Here is a 19,413-nt window from a genome sequence, read left to right on the forward strand (position 1 = left end):
AGGGAAGGGAAGAGATTAGGAGGGGAGAGAATCTTCCTCCCTTGAAAATGGGCTTAATTACTGACATTAGTGAACAAGAACAAATTGAGCATAATGAATAATATTTTTGTTTATAAAACCAGGTTTGTGCATGCAAGGGTTTTAATATATGAATGAGAAAGAGACGGTTAAAGTTGGCATATTTTCTGCAGGAAAACCGACGTTACGTAAGATTTGAACACAAGAGTCATGTTGCTATTTTGGGACGTTACAGAGTAGTTCTGGGTGTATCATGTGAGAGCATGTCAGTGGAAATTCACGTTTAGGATCAACTTTCAAACAAATATAAAGGTAAAGCAGAGAAAAAAAACAAATATCATACCTGTAGAGAGAATATCTGAGGTATGTGGATCCAAGAATATGCAACGCAACGCAACGCAAGACATATAGATCTCGTTTAGTGTTTAGGATAGGTTTGGATCAGATACTTCCCGCAGTTCAGTGCATTTTGAGTGAAAATGCAGATGTCAATTTGCATAGTTTGTCTAATTAATTTTCTTCAAAAAAAAATTATCTTCTAGCTTCAATTAAGGGTTCGAGCATTCATATCTCCAATCGATTAAAAAGAAACAGAAGGCACACAAACATTAGATTATGTATTAGCCAATTTTCCATCAACATTTTACACTAATAGGGATCAGATAATTCCCTTAGTCCAGTGCATGTTGAATGAAAACGTAGATGTCAATTTGCATAGTATGTCTAATTAGTTTTCTTCACTAAAACGTACCTTCTAACTTCAATTATTAGGGGTTCGAGCAATCATATCTCAAATCGATTAAAATAGAAAAAAGATCACACGCATTAGATTATATATTAGCCAATTTTTTTCAACATTTTAAACTAATATGAAGAACAAGACTACAAATTACAGATATTGAGTACATAGAAATTGCATCATATTATTAATTAATCCTCCAATCGACCATTGTCTACTTGATGGTCTTGAACTTTGTCTTTCTCCTGACCTATTACATTCCACATGTTGTCAAATGCATCTTTTGCTGCTCTATTTTGTGCAACTTCCTTCTTAAGACTGTAAGTGCCTCTTCCAACAATTTGATCGTTTATAAAAACCTCAACCGTGTGTTTCTCCTCCCACAGATCGACAAATCGAAGTTTCAGATTGTTTTTTTGACACACTTCATGAAGTTGTGACACCGGATGCATCTTTATCGTCTTCGGATCTATTATAGGCTTCAACAAATTCTTGAACACCTAGTTTTCGAAACGAAAAACAGTACTAGTCACAGTATTGAAACAAATATGTGCAAACATAATAATGAGCGACATGAAATTACATTACCTTCCACACAACGTCAATTGACTTGCAGTCCATGAAAACTGCACCGATTGTGGACTCAACAATGTCCGCAAGGTTCTTTGGAGCATCAATGAGACCATTGGAATGCAGTGGATAGTCAGACATTGCTCGCATAAATTCTCGAATCTGTGTACATTTTCAACAGAACTTTTGATCATAACAAATTCAAAGTCATTCTTTTTACCTTCTGAAAGAAAACTCCTTTAATAAATTCATAAGTCAAATTTAGTTCTGCGAAGACTGACTTTCGCCAAATCTTTTTCCCTCTCTCTTCCTTAAAACGATTCAATTTCATTAACCAAATTTTGGGTTGCCCTACAGGAGATGCTGCTTGGATACGAAGTTGTATAACCAAAGCAATGCGCCGTAAAATCCAACAATCCAACAGATTAAGAAAAACCTAATTCGTTGAAAACTATACTAATCAGTGATCAAATCAATTGAACAAACACATTAAGTGCAAATAAACAATGTTAAACTTACAGGTTATCAAAATTGACTTCAATTATCATCTAACACATGTTTCAAGCTCAACCCTAAACAGAAACCACACCCAGTGCAAAATATGATTCAAAAAGTTTTAAGCAGCTTTAAATCTCTATCACTTACTTGTTCTTCAAGCAAGGGTTTCCTATGCCGCAGGTACCGGTACAACCCATGCTTGATCGCCACACGCGCAAGCTTCTCCGTATCCACATTGGCTGCCCGGAGCCGTGTCAACGGCCCAGGTGCCAAGTCGGGGTACAAAAGGTACTGTTCTCTGCTGAACATCAAATTTAGCACCGCGTCCCCGACATACTCCAGACGCTCGTAGGACAAGCCAGACCACTCGGCGGCGACGAAGGAAGAATGTGTGAAAGCCTCCTGCAGCAAAACCTTGTTCTCGAATTTGTACCCTATAATCTTCTCCACTTCTTCAAGATTTAGATGATGCTCGTGATCAGTCAACGACGTTGACTTATCAACAGATGGCAAGGTTGGTTTGACATCGTCCAGACGTAGGGTTGTGATTATTTCTTCTTCTGTAGCTTGGACTGCTTCCATGGTTGGGATGGAAGCAAAGGACACAAGTCGTGAGAGAAAGGCGATATAGAAGAAGCGTGGAGACAACTGCTTGGTTTTTATTTATTTATAAATATTTATACATGGTCGGCACGCGTAATTAATTATGTAATATAATTTGAAAGAAAAATGCTAAAAATACTCTTAAAAGTGTTACTTTCTATGGAACCTCTGCTACTTCATATTTTTAGCACAATATTTTATAATAGCATAAAAATTAACATTAAACTGTGATGTGTCAAATAGTCCATAGAGAGTCTGACTTTAACAAAGTCACCTTATCATTTCTCAATTTAAAAAGGATAATGCTAGAGAAACCAAATTTTTAAACCAAATTTGTAAATTAAATGATGTGTCATCAATAAGAAATAAATATGTTAATCGACACTTAATTAATAATCCAATTATCTGCAACCACATCATTTAGTTTGTAAATTTGGTTTAAAATTTTTTGGTTCCTCTAGTATTACCCATTAGAAAATAATTAAGTATTTATTAACAAATTTGAGAAGAGAATTAGAATATATATAATAGAGGGGTTAGGGGGAGGAGGGCAAGTAGGTGCTTATAAGGAAATATCTTAGGCGGCTTTTGGCAATATATGTGAATTATAGGTGATAAAAGATAATTTGCATCGATTTGTTGGTTTCTGATTATTAAAAAAATATTGGGGAAATTAGGTCAAGAAGAAAAAAAGGTTTTGCTGGACGGCAGAAAGAGGAAACTAAAATTTGGCTACTTTTATCTTGAAAAATAGAATGAGATGGCAATTACTAAAGGACTCTTAATATCTTAAAAGTTGGGATTTGTTTTTTAAGAAAAATGTATCGATATCGATTTAGTTATATCGCTTTCATCAGGTCATCGCTTTGGTTGAAGTAATTTTATTTGCCTACTAGGGTTATTTATGCTTATACGTACATAATCTGCATATACGATAGTTTTCTTCTAAATGCCATATACAAATGCGCAGGAGTTCACATTTATTTAAGACAAACTGTTTTATACATCAATGAAAACGATTTTAATTAATTTCCCAATAATGTAAGGGTTGCGACACTTTCAATTATAGAACTTTGAGTAGCTACGTAAAGACATATAATCTAGCAATTTTAAATGTGACGCAAAATCAAGAATACAATCGCTATTCAATCGCTTGGTTTGAGTTTTTATTATGTATTGTATGTCAATCGTGTGTGGATGTTTTTACATTCCTTAATTGATTTAACATGAGAATAAGGGTAATACTGGAAAATCATCTATTTAATTCATATTTTGTAAACTATATGACGTGGTTATTGATTGTTAGATTATTACTTAATTTTTTATGAACGTGCTTATTTTTAATTAATGACACTATCACATAGTTTGCAAATTTGATATAATTAAGCGTACTTATTTTTTATTGATGACGTAGCTGACTAGGTGTCACATCCCGGCCTGGACCCCCACCACATTCCGGGCTCGACTCCGCCGTAGCACGATATTGTCCTCTTTGGGCCCCGACCACACCCTCATGGTTTTGTTTCTGGGAACTCATACGAGAACTTTACAGTGGGTCACCCATCATGGAATTGCTCTAGCGCGAACTCGCTTAACTTCGGAGTTCCAATAGAACCCGAAGCCAGTGAGCTCCCAAAAGGTCTCGTGCTAGGTAGAGATGAGAATATACATATAAGACTTAGAGGATCCACTCCCCTGAATAATGTAGGATGTTACACTAGGCAAGTGCCTAAACAAGTCTAGAAGTTATTTCTTAATTTTTATATGTCTAGGAATCAATCAAAACGGTGGCCAGTACCTAACGCCGAATTTTTAGAAATAACATCGCCTAGTGTATGAGACTAGATTATTTTAGTAGGTGAATCACATTCATTGTTTTTGGTAACCAAAGTTGGAATTATGACATTATCAAGCTGGATATTACATGGATTCATTGCCCCAAAATTGTTTAAATAAATTTAAGTCGGCTGGATTAATGGTTAAATCACACAAAATGTCCCAGGATATGCCAGAAAGTCAGATATAGCACAGTTGGAAAATTAAATGATTAAATCACACAAAATGATAATACTAGAAGATCAAAATTTTAAATTAAATTACAAATTAAATGATGTGTCACCAATAAAAGATAAGTACGTTAATGATACTTAATTAATAATCTAATCATCTACCATCATATCATTTGGTTTAAAATTTTTGATATAACATTACCTACATAAAAAGTTCCAAAATTTTAATTTTTGTATCAATATTATAAAATATTATACAAAAAATACAAAGTAGCGTCTATAAAAAGTTTTATTTAAAAAAAAAATATTGATACCATTTCTCTTTTTGATTTATCGGCCACAAGAAAATAGTATTTTTTTCATTTTTGGTTCAAACAAGAAAATATTCTGGGCCCCAGAAAGTATACAAAAAGAGCAAACATTGACGGCCATTGGCCTCATGTCGTCGGTCAAATCCGAAGCCTTGCGGCACAAGAAAATAAAATTTTCTGGAATTTTCCACTGACATTGTTGCGTGGCATATTTTATAAGAATTTATGTTTTTCTAGGAATTTTACAGTCCCGGTGGAAAATTCTAGAAAAATGTATAGAAAAAAAAATTCTCGAAAGAACATCAAGTTGCTTGGAGCCAAAGATTGTATATTCATCGATTTTGATGTGTGTCTTGGGAAGTCAAAGACATCATTACGTAGGTTGTTTCTGGAAAATAGATCGATTTTGTCCTTTTAACTTTTGCTTTTCAGCCTAGCATTTGGTTTGAACACTGCGTGGTTGTATAACTTGTATTGGAAAATCCACAGAAAAAATCTACTATGTAATGTTACAGAAGCCAACAAGGAAAAGAGAATAGATTGCGGCAAGATAACCATCGCATCGTGTATATGTCATGGTACAAATGAAAGCTGAAATATATTTTTTAGCGTTTCTTCGTTTTTATTATAACATATATTGTACTGACTCATGTTTTAAGAAATTAAAAAAATTCTTCGTTGTAGATTAAATCAAGTATTGGTAAAAAATATCATACTAGGAGACTAATTTTTTTAACCGAATTTTATAAACAATATGATGTTATTGTTGATGATTGTATTATTATTTAATTTTGATTAACATGCTTATATTTTATTGACGACACATCATATGATAACAAATTTGGTTATAAATTTAATCCATTTAACATTTTTAAAATTTCACGCACTTGTTTCATTATTTGTATTTAATATTTATATATCAACTTTTAATTTGTTCAACCTAAAATTTGTAAGTCTGCAACATAATATTTATATATTGTCCTTCATTTCCTCTAATTTAAACTCACCCAACCAATGTCAAAGGCAACTTAAAAAAAAAAACCTAAATATCAAAGGCATAGCTTGCAGAGGTACACACACAAATATCCTCGAACCACCAAAAAGAAAAGAAAAAAAAAAACCCTACAACCATTAACAAGAAAAAGTTCTTTGATTTCGTCTAAAAACAATCTTGGTTTCCCAGGATCTGATGGTTTTCATATCTTTCTTTGGCACACAACAGGCAAAGGGGAAAGTTCTATATATACTAGTTTAACTTAATAGGGGTGAATAAACTTCAACTTCAAAATTCAATTTAAATTTAATTTTCATATCCACGTTACAATTTACATATCAAACTATTGTACACATATACAGTTAAAAAGATAAATAAAACGTGCACGCATGATGTAGAATTTAACGGGACAAAACTCACTACTTAAAAACTCTTCAGACTCGCAAGCCAACGTTAAGAGAAATGGGTACAAAAAGACTTACAAAACTCATCAACTAGACACAATTATTGGTACGTAGTTTTGTTTCCGTATTTTGCTACTCGATCTCTTTTCAGTTTTCGAGTAGAAGTGGCATAACACTAACTCAGTCGTTAATCACTTCTTTCTCGAACTTTGAAACATTTAACATACTAACGAAATCATGTAGAATGTATGAAATGAAATATTTTTTGAAAATCAATCAATTACAAAAATGTTGCATTTTTATAATGGCTTGCTATCAGATTTTTCTTTCAATATACACATACACTCAATGCATGGGAATGGGACAGCTACAAAGTAATAAACTCATACTCAATGTATGCGGCTGCTCTAAGCTATTATATATATTCAAAGCTCAATGCACAATAACAGCAAAAGAGTATTGAAAAGCTTGAACCTAGATGGCCACAAATCTCACACATATTTTGACGCCTCAATCCCTCGTGCAGTAGCAGCTCCAAACCCTACTGTATATAACACAGGTGCAACCAGATATGTCACATCTCGGCTTGGGCCCTCACCACATCTCGGGTTCGACTCCACCGTAGCACGATATTGTCCGTTTTGGGCTCCGATCACGCCCTCACGGTTTTGTTTCTAGGAACTCACACGAGAACTTCTTAGTGGGTCACCCATCATGGGATTGCTCTCGCGTGAACTAGCTTAAGTTCGGAGTTCCGATTGAACCTGAAGCAAGTGAGCTCCTAAAAGGCCTCGTGCTAGGTAGAGATGTGAATATACATATAAGGCTTAGAGGATCCACTCTCATGGGCGATGTGGGATGTTATAATCCACCCCCTCCTTAGGGGTCCGAAGTCCTCGTCGGCACACATCCGACTAGGGATTGGCTCTGATACCAAATTGTCATATCCGGTTGGGCCCCCACCACATCCCGGGCTCGACTCCACCGTAGCACAAAATTGTCCGCTTTGGGCCTTGACCACGCCCTCACGGTTTTGTTTTTGGGAACTTACGCGAGAATTTTCTAGTGGGTCACCCATCCTGGAATTGCTCTCGTGTGAACTCGCTTAACTTCGGAGTTCCAATAATACCTGAAGTCAGTGAGCTCCCAAAAGGCCTTGTGCTAGGTAGAGATGTGAATATACATATAAGGTTTAGATGATACATTCCCCTAGACAATGTGAGATGTTACAAGATAAGCATGCAAAAACAAAAAGATTTAAAAACGTTGATTAAAATTAAGATAAACCCTACTCACATGAACAGATGGGTTATGATCAAGGAAGAAAATATCGGTAATATCGGAAATATCGATAGTCCAAAAACACGGAAATATCGATAGAAATATCGGGATAATATCAATATCGATAAAAATTACATAGAAACCACGGAAATTGTAAGAAAAACTTGGAAATTTTTATTGAAACTTTGCAGGATGTTTATTTAGTCAATTATCTATTAGTTTATCACAAAAAATTGGAAGGAAATGCATTGCATGATGGATTTAACATTATCAAGTTGATTATATAGCGAGCTGACAAACATTGTGAGTGTAGAAAATATGTAGAAATTAATGAAAGAAGTCTAAACACACCATAATCATTTATATAGAATGAATTAGTACAATATTTTACACTTTATACATTGCATGGTAGAGATACATGAGTGACTTAGTCCCACATAGAGTTCCTATGAGGTTCAAAATTTTCACTATCTTCATCATCTCTATGTGTAGAGTGAGTGTATTTTGAAGAGTAGTTAGCAACCATGGCAATGGTTTTCAAGAACCAAAACCCAAAAGTCAATAGGAAACCGAATACTTCGGTATTTTTCGAGATTACCAAACAAATGGGATTTGGAAACCAATCTCATATTGAAAATTTTGGTATTTTTCGGGATGGGATTCCCGAACTTCAGGATGGTTTTGGTTTGGGATTTTTCGGTTTGGTTTGGGATTTTCCGGAATTTTTTCCAGCCCTACCATGTAAGTGACCAAATAAAAAATAGAAAAATTAAAAACCACATGCCATTGACTAAGTAATTAATTTACACAATTTAAAATATAATACCACAAAAAATTTGGAATATGTGCAAATTTGTTTCTTGTAAAAAGAATTCAAAACAAAACCATTTATATAAATATTGTAGCATATTATCACAACAACATAAGTGATATAGTGGTTAAGGCCTTAAGGAGTTAAGTGGGAGGGGTTCGAACCCCTCTATGCTCAAAATTGAGATTTTTTCAAATTTTCAGGAATTTTTGGACTAATATCGCAATACTAATATCGCGATATTATCAATATTATTGATATATCGCGATATTTTGACGAAAACTCATTGGATACTCATTAAAATATTAGTAACTAAAAAAAACGAAAATATCGGCGAAATATCGCCGATATTTTGGATATTTTCTTCCATGGTTATGATAAGGGTTAAAACCCATTCGACATTGTCAATCATGCGGCAAAATTAGGGTTTTATGTTTATTCAAAATTATGGCTTTAACTAAAGCATAATTAGTTATACAAATAAGCCCAACGCTCGTCTTAATAAAATAAAATAAAATAATTATAAAAACAAACAAACAAACAAACTAGCATATGGGCACACACAAAGTGTGTGAGAAATTTTTTTTTTAATTAATTAGAGATATGTTAGGATTACATGTAGGTGAGGCTTTGAAAAAAAAACAGCAAAATTTGGTTGTTTGAAATTATATTTATGCCCCATATTTCTTGTTCATATTCTGTTTTAATTAGAAGGTTAAACTAGTAATTTCATAGGGTTTTGGTTGAGCAATAAGTGTTTTATTAATTAGTAGAGATACGACTCAACATTTAACCCAAAACTAAATACTCAATTGAACTCAAACTTAGCTGAAACTTACTTGAGTTGACGTCTCTGAAATATTTAATATTTTTGTGGCCGAGAACACGGAAAACAAACTTGGACTTACTAGCTACAACTGAAAACATGTATTGGTCTAAGACATTACAGACTCGGACATTATGTTAAAAATTGCCAATTTTACACTAACAATGGAAAAATGAGTGATCCATTTTTCCCCTTTCATTCTGCTTTCTTTGATGTCCCCGTCTAGAACCAATCACACAATTCTTGAAGTGAAAATTGATGCAAAAATTAGACTAACAATGGAAAAATGAATGCTATTAAGCCCATCTACCTCATTCGCATTTATCACGAACATTTACACTTTGAAAGAAGTGGAGAAATACGATAAGTGGGTAGGGACAGAGAATTTCAAATCCGAAACGCATGGAAATCCAATATGCTATCCACTAGAACCCAAAATGCATAGATAGAAACCCAATATGCATAGCACTTTATTTGATACACTAAATGATATGTATATATACACACACAATTTACACGACTCCCACAATGCTCAATTATACGACATGTACAATGTCCTTAATGTCTTCGTGTTCCGTATGATCACAACAAAAGAAACTTCCTAAGCACATTTAACGTTGCACATTTTGCACTCGCCCGATTCTACCGTCCGGACATCAGATTGACAAGAGCTTGATTTTCATAGAAAGATCCGACATCCCAATCCTCAGTTGAGGATGAAAGTGTCATCAACGCCACCACGATCGATCGCATACTTGGACGGAGATCTTTGTTTTCGTGCGTGCATGCTTTGGCGAGTTGGGCCATCTGCACCAAAAAAAACCCACCATACCTATGTTAGGGTGATATCTTGAGATATATCATAATGTGTTTTGGTCTCAGAAGTTTTTTCACCTTGCGCACTGAATCAAGCGGATAGTTGTCTCCAAGGTTAGGGTCAACCAATTTTCGAAGGTCTTCGGCATCGGGCTGATTAAGGACCTCTTCAAACTGCGAAAAATAAAATTACAATATAAGTATGCTCGAGTGCTTTCCGAGAGGCTGTTGTCTAATGGCAAGATAGAAACCCAACATAAACTTGATGAACGTAAAAATTGGCTTATTTAAGTAGAAAGATGGTGAGAAAACCAACCAAACCAACAAGGCCTCTTGATTCGGAACTCGAGCCATCCGCTTTTACAACAGCTTCTTTGGCAGAGATCAATTCATAAATGACAACTCCAAAAGCATAAACATCTACTTTGGGAGAAACTTCGCCATATTGAGCATATCTGCACACGACCATGTTACGTGTTAATCCATATGCACAAAGACAAAATATTCAGGCCCCTCCCGCCATCAGCTTATTGATCAGGATGATGGCTAAATAAGTTATGCAATCAACTTATCGGCTTACAATAGGTCCTTCCAGCAGGATGCAACAAAGGTTAATCTGTTATTGGTAGCCAAGTAACAGATAAAATGCTAAAAGCAATAATTTGAAAAAATACTTACTCCGGCGGCATATATCCAAATGTTCCCACATGACGTGTGGGGAGTGATGTACTTCCAACTTCAGTCAGTTTAGTTAACCCAAAATCTGCAACCTGCATTCAAAAGAGGGGAATTTCATTGGAACAATACAAGATTTCAATGGTTCATATTGGAAACAGAGGCACTAAAGTAACCTTGGCATGGAAATTCTTGTCTATCAATATATTGGCTGATTTGATATCGCGGTGGATATAAACAGGAACAGTATGTTCATGAATGTATTCAAGACCTCTTGCTGAATCTAGGGCAATCTGCACTCTATTAGACCACGGTAGCGGGTCCCTCCCTGGATAAATTAAAGTGTTATTACCAATCTCTTGCATACGGAAGTACTTAAATACTCATCAAGCACAGCCTAACCTGAACCGCGCAGATGTTGGCTTAAGTTTCCATTCTCAATGTATTCATAGACTAGGAAAAGAGAGCCTTCAACACAATAACCAATCAAGCGCACCTGCATTGATCGTTCAGAAGCTTAGAGATAATTACACATCTTAGAGATCAGTTGCGCAATGGTTACAAATACAAACTAGTACAGAGTATTACTGGTAGATCCTCACGACTAGATTATAGAGACAGCTAAAACATGAACATTCTTCTCAGGGAACATTAAATTTATGGGTGCTGTAATTGGCACTCCAAAAAAGTCATCGTGCACTCCAAACTTTCTATATTTAAAAACAAAAATACACTTGCAAAGAGTGCACATGACTTTTTTGGAGCACCAATAACGTCTCCCCAAATTCATTCATAATAGTATCTCTATGAATTCAAAGTAGGAGTTAGGTATACCCGTATAAATAACAAAACATATTCATCCTGGCACTTATGTACTGAAACGCTTATCTTATAACATCCTGTTTCTTAGTGCAGATGTCCTTCTAGTAATTACATAAAATAAAATTCTTTAATCGCATGCTTAAGTAGGCCTACTGGCCTAGTAACTCTATCTCAGAAAAGTAGACATGAACAATGGCCCTTCTGGTTGATTCCAGAAATTCTTTCGAAAATATGCTAAGATAATATGTGGAGGAAATTGTTAATGAAAAGAAAACATCAGTTACTTTATAGTTCTTAATCAAAATTCATATATATTGTCAGTGTCGAAAAGATAAGTTCATTACCAGATTCAAGTGATGGACACGTGTCAAAACATTTAACTCGGCCAAAAATTCTTTTGATGCTTGCATATCCATCTTCTTGATTGCAGCTTTCTGCACAGAGAGAATTATAGGAGTGAGATTTCTAGAAGAAGAAATAAATAATTACAAAATAAACCAAAGCAATGTCTGCAAACACTAAACACTAATGCAGCTGGACGATAAAATAACTCAAACTTCATTTGGTTGAAGGACAGAAAGGTCAGAAAAGAGAAGGGAAGCATGGAAATCATGAAAATGTTAAAGAAAACGAACCTCGCCTCTCAATTCTGCATAGTAAACAGCCCCGAAACCTCCTTGTCCAATCTTATTAGCCAGGCTGAAGTTATCAGTAGCCCTAGCAAGTTCTTCATATGAGAACTCCACTGATTTGTCCACAGAAATGCCTGTTAGGCCTCGACCAGCAGCATTTGACTCTTCAGGTTTATCAGGGGTAATCCCAAGAGCTAGACCAAGAAGAAAATATCAATGAAGTCATGTCAAATATCCATTTGGTGCAAAAATCTTAGATCATTTGAGGGCAACAACAACAACAACAACAAAGCCTTTTCCCACTAAGTGGGGTCGGCTAAATACAATGAATGTTCAAGTAAGTGCAAGAAAGAGCTGAAAATACATGGCAGTTTTGTGACACTTCACAACAGTTATTATTAACAAAATAAAGCAACAAAATGACCAGGGCTGGATCAATGGCAAGTGGTACTGCTATGAGACAGAAAAATTTCCAATTTCTTCATCAACATTCAACAACTAACAATTATATTAGCAGCAGTTGTTTGGAAAAGTGCTGAAGAAACCCTTTTTTTTTTTGGTTTTGGGGGGCCGGGGGGGGGGGGGGGGGGGGGGGGCGGCGCGTTGCTCGGAGGGTAGAAGGAAAACCCTCTTGTTTGAAAAGAATAATGCTAAATGAGAAGGATAAATCTTAAAGTAAGGATTTTAGTCAGCTACTCTAACAGGTGTCACTGCAAAGAATCAAGGTGAAAATATTTAAAAGCTAAAACCCAAAAAGTCTGGAACTCTTCCGTTCACAAATATCTGGAATAAAAAACAAGAGGAGTAACTTACGACGCCCATTTTGAGAAGATTGATCTTCAGATCTTGCTAGGAGCAAATTCGTATCCACCTTGTTCTTTCGGAAAAACCCAAAATATACACCACCAGCCAATAGCAGCACTCCAGCAATTACTCCCACAGATATGGCAGCAATGGCTCCAACTTTCAGTCCTGCTTATACAAAAGAAAAAAATATGAGCTCCAAGTAGGTTCGAGTTTCGAATCACCATCACACACTCGCATCTGAACATGAAACCAATTTTAGGGGACAGCCATATCACCTGAACTGCAAAAAGAACAAAAAGAAATAAAACTCATAAATATCAACAATTTTCAGAAGACACAAAAAGTGAAAACAAGATGGAATGTTAGTTTAACTAACGTATTGAGTTAGTAGAGGCTACCTTGACGTCAAAGACAAATAGTTTCCGTTTTGATCTGCATGACAAAAAAGAAACAAGGACTTAGGTGAGGAAAAATGAAAATATAGCCTCCTCTAAAACTATGTTGAAAAAGTAGAGCGATGCTTCATAATACCCTCAAAAACTGGATATCCAATAAAGATTCGTGATATTTCATTTATTACCACGGGAAAAACTCAGAAACAACATAGAATTGAAACAACTCATTGTCTTCGCTAGCATTTTCGCACATGCTTCAAGGAATATCAATAACAGAAATGGACAATAAAATAGTAAAACAAGATGATGATTCATCTAAAAAGTTTATCGTTAATTGATATCTTAAAAGAAGATAGTTACTGTATTATTGTTCACTTGACCGGTTCAGTACATCATTTACAAGATGCCCCCCGGATCCATAACCACAGGAATGGCATTGCACTGCCTAGCACTTTATAAACATTGTAACATACACTAACAAGTATTATGAATAACAACTAAAGATGTCTTGTTGAAATTACAGAGAATCAATTATCTGGCCTATGCTGGTATCCAGAAAAAAATCCGCAAAATCCCACATTCTTAAGTTCAACACGAACTTTTTCCCATGGGATTTCAACTTCACTATTGAAGCTTCCCTTTCCACCAACTTACGTCTGTCACTTCCTAAACAAGAACCTTCTAATTCAATTTATGCAACCTTTCCTTCAGGTGGCATCATTCCAGCTGTAGTCATTAACATTGCAATATGGATCAAAGCATCTAAACTTAGTAATAAAATGCAATCACTAATCCACAACATGCTCAAATTAGTACTCACTAACACATACATAAGCTTCTACCAAATCAATAATGAGATGTTCAACTCCAAAACAACTAAATGCCTTCCATTTCACCAATTCTGCATATTAAGTTAGATAAATGTAAGCATCGAAAACTCTCATCTTGGTCGAAAAATGGTTCCTTTCCCCGGATATATACACGAAACTACTCCCTTATTAGTATTCATTAGCATATACATTCCTTCATAAGCCTCTACCTAATGAAACAACAAGATTTCAATTCTTGAACAATAAGCATTTGATTTTAACAATTATGCAAATTCAGCAAGATACTTAAATGTCTGCGTCAGTTCTTATTTCTTAGCAATTCAAACTTCAAAGCACAAACAATCCCATCAAGAACAAAAGCCCAAACCTTTGCCCGGAATATACACGAAACCGCTCCCTTGGCTAAAATTCACACCAGGATTATAGCTCTGCAGCAAAGTCTGATCCAGCTGCTCCGTCTGCGCAATCGATGCCAAACTGTCCTCCGGACGCAGAGGATAAGTAATAAACAAACCATATTTCTTCGAAATCGCGCTATCCCCACACGTACAATTCACAGTAGCTTTCACAGTAGCATTCACGGGTATATTATTAGGATTATAGCTATTGAACCACTCCATGTCCTCCACCGTCGTCAAATTAGAATAGTATGTCTTCGCAATCAGGTCGTACGTGTCGCCTTGATGGACGTCCCACTGGAACATATGGCCTTGGAAGTCGCCATTGATGCAGCCGCAGGTGAATGGAACATTGACCCTGTTGCCGGATAGGACGACGTCTTTGCTGGGAACCACGTCCTTGTTGTAGTTGGCGATGATGACGTCGGTCGTACCCATGACTTCGCCGATGAAAGTGAGATTAGAGTTCTGCCATACGTAGTAAGAAGCTAGAGCGTCGCAGCTCTTGCTGCACTGGGATTTCACCGTAAAACAGAGGGAAACCAGCACCAAGAACCCTAACCCGATTCGAAATCTCATCTGGGTCTATCCGAAATCGAAAACCCAAGTCGCAGAAACCGATTTTATGAACTGGGTTTTTGGTTTCGGATCGGAATTGTACAGGAATTGTATGAACAGAGAGAAAGATGGAAGCTTTGAGGGGGTTATTGGACCGTTGACTCAGTCATTTGAAGTTTTGATTAGATTAGCTGCTGGGAAATGATTAGGCAGATGATTAGTTTAAGATTAAAATTAACTTGGATGAAATAATTGTCGTACTTAGCGTCTGTGACATTGCTTAACAGTGAAACTGAAAAGGTTCCCGCGGTTTTGAGTTGATTGTTTCTGGAGAGAGAGACTGACGACTGAGTCAAACGACCGTGGAGAACACGGCCTCCGAGTTTACTGCGACGGCGGCAGTCCGATGAATGAGAAGCTGCTACGACGCTGTGGGACTTGTCGTTTGTGAAAGAATCCTCAAACGCATTGTCGTACAATTCTACTTCTTGTTCTACCTTTTCCTTGAAAATTGCAAAAATCCAGCAATGTTTTCCCTGATGACATGCTGGCATGAACATAAATAATGTCTCTAATGCTTGACAACCCAAATACATCCATCACAAAATGATTAAATTTATAAACTTCAATACAATTGGATACAAAAACTGCAACCATTTTAGTTTGAGCGATTAAGAATGTTTATTCATGCACCTTAATGTGTTGTATTGAAGTGTTTTTTTGTCAATATTGTTTTATATTTATGTATTTTTATGCATCGACGATGAAAGAATCAATCTAAACACACATGGTTGGGTTCGCAAGAAGAGGTATGTGAGTAAAGTTACTCTAAATTCATTTTTTAATGAAAAAATCAACTTTTTCATCAATCGTGCGAGTTTTCATAATTATGAACAATTCCTAAAACAATAAAGAATACTAAAAGAAAAATGTTAGTCTAAATAACGTTATTGTCCAAGGCAATGTAAATCATGTGAGGTCAATAAGACAAAGTAATGTCTTTTCTTTAACTTTCACCCTCTTGTACCTCAATCACCATTGACACTTCTAACATCAGTTTGAAAGTACCTGACATGCTTTCTCGGCATTCATTTCATGGTCGTCTTTTTCTCTTTGTTACCTTCCCCCTCACCTATTGTTTTTCAAGCCCAAATCCTAAATTTAAAGCCCCCTACTCCTAGCCACAATCTCTCCTCCCCCATCAACTTCCCATTTCCATCTTACTCCCTTGCTTTCCTCCAAATCCCCTTCTGCCAACCATAATGTAGATCTCCGAATTGGTAACTAAGCACACAACTTACTCCTCCATGCATGTTTTATGTCATGCGCAAATTTTGGGAAAAGTAGTCTACAACTTTCACTGCAGTAAGAGTGTTTTACACACTTTTTGGCACTCACTCTACTGAGCTTATTGTAATTGTGAGTAAACTGTAGCAATAATTCATTTACCTCAATTAGAGCAATGGTCTCTTAACTAAAAATTTATTATCATTGGTCCCTCAACTCATCAAAATGTGCAACTATGATCCCTCAACTAAAAATTCATTATCATTAGTCTCTCAACTTTAATCCAACTGGAGAAATGGTTCATCAACTTTAATCTCAATTAAAGTAATGATCCCTCAACTTTAACTCAATTTAGCAGTGATCCTTCCAACATAACTCATTTTAACAAAATTCTGACGAAGTTGACGAAACTGACCATAGCTACAAGTTTTAATTAGTTGAGAGACCCTAATTTTTGCAATGGTCCTTCCAACATAACTTATTTTGACAAAATTTTGACGAAATTGACGAAAAATATCATAGCTACACATTTTTATGAGTTCAGGGAGCAATGGTAATAGATTTTTAGTTGAGGAACCATTGCTCCAATTTAATTAAAGTTGAGGGACCACTGCTACAATTTACTCTTGTAATTGTAGTGATTTGGTGTTCTCTTTGCATGTGGAGTTATTTAGGGATGGGCAAAATACACATAGGTTTGGGTAACCTCGGTTACCCGTCCATTTAAAGTTCACGGTTAAGGTTATGGGTAACTGTTTAGACGAACAAACAGTTATGGGTATAAGATATCTATTTACCCATTTACTTTCATATATGTAAAATTTCATATAAATATGTATATGTTCAAAATTTTACTATTTTAGCCTAATTTTAATTTTTACTATTGAACCAAATTCAAAACTATACTCCTCGTGTTGAACGTGCTAAAGCATTAGTGTTCGAAAGTGTTTAGTTTCGAAATATTTTGAAGCTTTGAATCATCTAGTATTCAAGATAATGACTACTTTTCGTTTTTAGAAACTTTACTTTGTAATCATATGGATTATAATTAAAGATTTGCTTGGGTGTAGCAGAAAAATATCGTTCGTAAACTATTATTTCAATTATTGGAATTGTATGAAGACTTAAATGATTAAAATAGGGAAATGCATTGTACAATGTACTTATAACAGTGTTTAATTGTCAGAAAACAAAAATTATGACAAATTTTTCTTTTGTAATTTTCAAGTTGTTAAATAAAAAACGTAGACGGGTGCAAAAAAGGTAAATGGGTAAAAAAAATGATAAACAGGTAAATGATTATGGTTAAATGGGTAAACGGTTATGGTTAAATGGATACACGATTATGAGTATGGTTAACCATTTATAAACGGTTATGGGTATAAGTCTAACCGTTTATGCAATTATCCAATGGGTAAAATATTATGCGGGTATGAACATAAATGATTATGGGTAAATAACAGCGGTTACCCGTCTGCTATAACCGTTGTCTATTCCTAGGAGTTATTAGTGAAATGAATTTAGGTGGCTTATCAGTTGCAGTACTCTAATATTTTACTTCTATTTTCGGGCGTATTTTTAGTTTTTGGCTTGTATGTGGGGTTAGACAGATGTTTACGAAATTGGGATAAAAACAACCAAGCAAAAGTTGATCTAACAAAACACCTCATAAACTATATTTAACCATGTATCGTAAACTATATTTAAGTATCTATAATTATATTGCGTACATAACTCAAATACCCAATTGGCCCTACGATTGACATTTGGTTAAAGTTTTGATGGGATTTTGGGTTCAAGACAAATATGAATGATGGCATAGGTTAAAACTACATGCAGCTTATGCCGTATTATTGTAAAATGCAAGAGGCCCTTAGTGGCTCGAGGTCAATTTTTGGTACCACAATCAGTAGGCTTTGAGGTAATAATTTATGGTGAACAAATTGAACAAATAGACCAGCAATCAAGTTGGATAGTTAGACCAGAACTGGTCCACTCTACCAATTAACCTAGAGATATTTCCAATTTTTGTTTGTTTGATATGTGGATTAAGTGTCTTCTCCTATTCTTTGCCCTCAATCAATCCAAAGTTGGTGTACATTATAAAAAAAAAAATACAGAATTTTGGTCACATAAATCGGTCTTACAACTCATGCGACAGTTAAAAGCTCAACTCTTTTTAAGTTAATAGAGATTCAGACTTGGATTGCTTCTATTGTCGCACTTCCAGGTTCCAAACAAACTAATCTCTTTTGGTTTAAGAGATTTATTACAAAGTGATTTTGAAATAAACCAGCTGGGAATGATAGCTGCTCTTCATAGTAGTGGCTGGTGGCCCATTTTATTTCTGCATTTTAAGCCCACTAATCTAAATTGCAGATAAAGAAAGAGTCCAGATTTCAGTCATGAGTAGCACACAAGTTTTCACTTTATAAAGTCCAAGGACTTTTGATGGGGCGTCGTCCAAAAAGCAACATGTAAAGTAGCTTTTCTTTTCCCTTTTCTCTTTTTAGATTTAAACCAAATTTGTAAATTATGTGATATGTCATTGATAAAAAATAAGTACGTTAATCAACAGTTAAACAATAATCAACAACCATGTCATATTAGGGTTATATATAATATATACTTTGGTTCTATTAACGTCTTTGTATCTTTTGGGTTTTGTATTTTATTAAAAACTTATAACTAGTTCCATTTAAACTCTATCTCTCTCCCGAATGAACCAGATTGCCAAGATAAAGTGTCAACCGAAATAAATGAGCTTGCCCCACCACCTATGAGTGAATACTTCATAGTTGCCTCAGCGACCGTACATATTTCTCGGTATATCTGGATAATAGGTCGGAGCATAAAAAATTCCTCAATCCTAGGTAAGACGAATAATAGAAACTCTGTTATAGCCATTTATTGTACTCTATGGATAGGAATACGTAGCGTTGAACATGGTAAAATGAGAGATTGAAAGATTTCATTAAAACTACTTGTTTGGAAACTTTTCAAAATACTATAGTAGATTCTTCTCTCCATCGGAAGTAAATGTCTGTTATGCTTATTACTACACTTGTTGAAGAGATGAAATATAACCAAAGATATTTTCTTGTTTAGGGATTGAATCGATTATCAAAA

The 19,413-nt window shown here is 35.3% G+C and overlaps 2 protein-coding genes across 2 annotated transcripts; both read right to left on the reverse strand.

Annotated features, from left to right (window-relative positions):
• Window positions 1-804: 804 nt before the first annotated feature.
• Window positions 805-2,453, reverse strand: LOC126612320 (ribonuclease 3-like protein 3). The gene is made up of 3 exons (XM_050280712.1): window positions 1,973-2,453; window positions 1,346-1,489; window positions 805-1,257 (listed from the first exon to the last, which is right to left on the reverse strand). The coding sequence occupies exons 1-3, from the start codon at window positions 2,405-2,407 to the stop codon at window positions 949-951; spliced, it is 888 nt and encodes a 295-aa protein (XP_050136669.1). The 5' UTR covers window positions 2,408-2,453; the 3' UTR covers window positions 805-948.
• A 7,059-nt stretch (window positions 2,454-9,512) lies between these two features.
• Window positions 9,513-15,024, reverse strand: LOC126612335 (lysM domain receptor-like kinase 3). Its single transcript, XM_050280733.1, has 12 exons — window positions 14,409-15,024; window positions 13,215-13,248; window positions 13,092-13,096; window positions 12,823-12,984; window positions 12,013-12,203; window positions 11,722-11,811; window positions 10,958-11,051; window positions 10,732-10,883; window positions 10,559-10,650; window positions 10,197-10,335; window positions 9,959-10,054; window positions 9,513-9,871 (listed from the first exon to the last, which is right to left on the reverse strand). The coding sequence occupies exons 1-12, from the start codon at window positions 15,016-15,018 to the stop codon at window positions 9,707-9,709; spliced, it is 1,830 nt and encodes a 609-aa protein (XP_050136690.1). The 5' UTR covers window positions 15,019-15,024; the 3' UTR covers window positions 9,513-9,706.
• Window positions 15,025-19,413: the final 4,389 nt, after the last annotated feature.

The sequence above is a fragment of the Malus sylvestris genome, chromosome 17, assembly GCF_916048215.2.
Source record: "Malus sylvestris chromosome 17, drMalSylv7.2, whole genome shotgun sequence".
NCBI classification, from domain to species: domain Eukaryota; kingdom Viridiplantae; phylum Streptophyta; class Magnoliopsida; order Rosales; family Rosaceae; genus Malus; species Malus sylvestris.